This window comes from Vitis vinifera, chromosome 10 (assembly GCF_030704535.1).
Source record: "Vitis vinifera cultivar Pinot Noir 40024 chromosome 10, ASM3070453v1".
In the NCBI taxonomy this organism is placed as follows: Eukaryota; Viridiplantae; Streptophyta; class Magnoliopsida; order Vitales; family Vitaceae; genus Vitis; species Vitis vinifera.
Genome location: NC_081814.1, coordinates 11,448,142 through 11,451,808, shown reverse-complemented (window position 1 = coordinate 11,451,808; position 3,667 = coordinate 11,448,142). Strand labels below are relative to the sequence as shown.

The 3,667-nt window shown below is 46.9% G+C and overlaps 1 protein-coding gene across 1 annotated transcript; it reads right to left on the bottom strand.

The window, feature by feature from the left end:
• Nucleotides 1–846: 846 nt before the first annotated feature.
• Nucleotides 847–3,129, bottom strand: NCED2 (9-cis-epoxycarotenoid dioxygenase 2). The gene is given in 1 exon segment (NM_001281271.1): nt 847–3,129. A coding segment is annotated over 1 exon segment (1,818 nt). The 5' UTR covers nt 3,041–3,129; the 3' UTR covers nt 847–1,222.
• Nucleotides 3,130–3,667: the final 538 nt, after the last annotated feature.

Here is a 3,667-nt window from a genome sequence, read left to right as displayed (position 1 = left end):
GGTAGGTGTAGAGCAGGTGATGTAACCAGCCTACTCATCATTGTTATTCTGGTGTCACACTCTACAGTGAACGCGTTTAGCGGCTTTGACTGCATCTTATTGGTCGCAATGCTGCCTACCAAAAGTAGCTAGCCCATATTTGGGGTGCTCTTTTTATCTTTATTTTAGACCTTCACACAAAATTACTACCCCTATTCTTCTTAATGGAGCTAGAAATCCAAAAACTTTTTCTTGAAGTTTTTAACGTTCCCCAAGGTGTTGTAAATTTGTGTTCTGCACCATCAATTTTCTTTATAGGAGTTGACAATTTTCTTGGAAAAAATTCATGGCACCAAAAAGAAACCTACCTAAAAGGAAAATGACAGGTGATTTTACATTTTGGTTATTATGGTTACCACCATGATTTATCTTGGGGTTGAGTGAAAGGGAAAAAAGCTAAAGAAGAAAAAATGAGGGATGGAAATTGATTGGAGGGGTGCCAAAACATTTGAAAATAGAATATGTGGAAGTTTTTCCAAGTGAAAGAGTGGCAAATAATTATTAGATATTTGTGTAGGCAGCTGGGGTTGGCCCGAGACAGAGAGCTCAATAATCAGTATGGCCAATTATCCAGGCGCTTCTTCTGCCATTCACCACAATTTTAGTAAAAAGAGCTTTAGCACATGATTAACATTGATGCCTTTAACATCATCTTTCCATATAAATTTACATTAAATCCTAATCAAACCAAACCCATGACCTAATTTTGGGCGTCAATGATTGGTTAAAAAAAGGAAGGCAAATGCAGGGGAAGATATCCAAACATGTAGCTGAAAAATGAACCAAAATTGACCAGAGCACATAATGTAAGACTGTAACACTGTGATATTTATTATATACAGCAAGAGTTGTTGAGAGGAAGATCCAAGAGAGGGAAATTTTCTCAACCTTTTACAAAGACACATAAGGGAGGAGACGAAAATCAAAACAGAGGAAATGAATAATAAAAAGAAGGAAACAGAAACCAGCTGAGCTCCAATTCTACCGACAGGCAAAAGCTACAAGCTGGTTCCCCCAAAACCCTATTCAAAATACACAAAAAGACCAAAAACCTTAAGAAAAATACCAGAGTCCAGGAGAAATCCGGGGACATGTCCATCCCTCAGGTAAAATCTCCATTTTCCAAATCCAGGGTGTAATATCTCTCTCGTTCTCTCACTCACACACACGAGCATTTGTTCTTCTAAGCTTGATTTGCCAAATCTTCTGAGTTTACGAACGTCCCATGAAACCCGTATGGAACTCTAGAAGGCAGTTTGACTGTGGCTTCCAGCTGTAAATTCATGGCGTTAACTATATGAAGCTCTGATTTCCATGTCTTCTCGTCGTGGACAAAGGCCAATATGTAACCATCGTCTTCTCTTTCTGATGTGGGGTCCTTGTGGACAAAGTATGGTTCCCCGCCGTACCTTTGGTCGCCGTACTGGTACTTCTGAACATCTCCCGTGGACAGGTCCACCTTGGCAAAACCCGAAACCTTGGGCCATGGCTCGGCAATGGCGAGATAGGCGTATTGGGTTTTTCGTCCGAGTCGGGTTCGATTCACCATGCCTGCTTCCAGGTTCACTTGCTCCGACGCCGGAACTATGGGGCGGCGAGTGGACTCACCGGTTTTCAAATTGAGCCTGATCTCTGATAGCACGCTCTGTAAATTCTCCTCGCATTCGTTAAAAATGGAGTCCGCGGGCGTCATGCATGACCCGATCACCACCACTTCGTTGGTCTCCGGCTCCTCCCAAGCATTCCAGAGGTGGAAGCAGAAGGTGTCTGGTGATTCCACCCAAATGATATCAGAGGCGGTTTGAGCATTTTTGGCGAGAATTCCAAACCGAGATTTCTTGGTTTTGTCGTAGATAACAGGGGAACCTCCGGTGATCATTTCTTGAAGTTTGAAAACCACTTGCTGGTCTGGAATCACTACGTAATTCTCTGTGATGGCGAAGTCGTGCATCATGGTGGGGCCTGCAATTGGGATTTCAACGTCCGGAGACTTGTGACCCCCTGGGGAGAAGTGGAAGTACTTGAGATACGGCTTCTGAACAACGTCGTAGCTTAGAGCGAAGAGTTCGCCGGAGACTGGGTCGACTTTCGGGTGAGCGATCATGGTGGACCGGAGCTGCTTGTCGAAGTCGTATCGGCCGACAGTCTCGAGGTCGCCGGAGGGCTTGATTCGCACTTGGTATGGGAGGTCATCTTCCGACATGGCCAAGAGTCTCTGATTGAAGTACACCAAGCCAGCGTTAGCCACTCCAGTGCCGTGATTGTGATCGACGAGGCCAAACAGCCCTCGGGCATAGAAGAGGAGGAGGCGAGCGATGCCGGAGTGACCATGGAGCTCGCCTATGGCCTTGGGGAACACCGGGCGGCCGAGCTTTCGCTCCTGGACCAGTCTCTGTGTTTCGGTGAAACGGCAAGCGTAGCTCGCAGAACCGCCATTAAGGGTGACTGCGTGAACCATACCGTCGCCATCGAAGAAGTGATGCCCAGCGACAGGCTCGAACAGTGGGTTGGCCCCGTTTCGCAGATAAACTCCATTAATGCAATCAGGGATGGTGCCGGAGACAGGAAGAGAGTGACAGACAGGTTGCTCCGGCACGGGAGCGAAGTTTCCGGCAATTTGAACACGGGGGTCGGCGGTTTTAGGAAGAGGGTGTTGGCGCTCATGTGAGACCAAGGCGCTCTCGGCCCTGTCCAAGGCCAAGGCCGCTACCCTCTGCAAAAAATTCCACTGCGGTGGCTGAGTTATCTGGTTTTCAGGGAAGTCGTCTTTGGAGAATTCCTTCGGATGGAAGGGTTGTCTTGGGTAATGAAGCACGGAATGAGACTGCAGAGCAGCACAGTGAATGGCGTTCCCTCTTCTACTATTGGGCTTCCTGAAGGGGATGGACTTTGAAGGGAAGCCCAAATCAAGTAGTGAGGAAGAAGAAGAGCGAAGCTTATGATGATGGGCTCCGGCCCATGTGACAGTAGTGTTGCTGGTGGGTGCAGTAGAAGAAGCCATGGTTGGAATTAACAAGTACAAAGGCCTTGTGAATTCAGAGAAAATGGCGTATGGTTGGCGCGAAGGAGAGTTGGGTTTGGGCTAATTCAGTGGCTACTAGGAGAGAAGAGAAGAGGAGAGAGAGAGAGAGAGAGAGAGAGAGAGAGAGAGAGAGAGAGAGAGAAGAGAGAGAATAGAGGGAGCTTTGGAGAGGGATGGGAGGAGAGAACGGGGTATAAATAGAGTTGGGGGATGAAAGAGAAGGAGGTCCACCTCAGACACCTAAGAGAAGACCACGTGGTGTTTGTGGAAAGGGCACTTGGAGTTTAGGGATTGACATCGATGAAATCAGGATCGGCCCATGGGGAGTACTCGAGATCAAAAGACACTGTAATCCTTTAGAACTAGGACACCCCCCCCATGTCATTACGCATTGGTGGGGGGGTGGTGGTCTGGGAGGGGGTCCTAAAATTAAGGGCCAATCAGAGTGAGAATTAGAGTCAGAGACACACTAATTGGAGGAGAAAGCAGAGTGATATAAAGAAAATTAAATTTAAAAAAGCCCAAAAATAAAAACCAAAAATAAAAGAGTGAAGACCCCACACCAATTCTAATTGGGGTTGGCTTTATTAATCCGCGTTGTTGCCT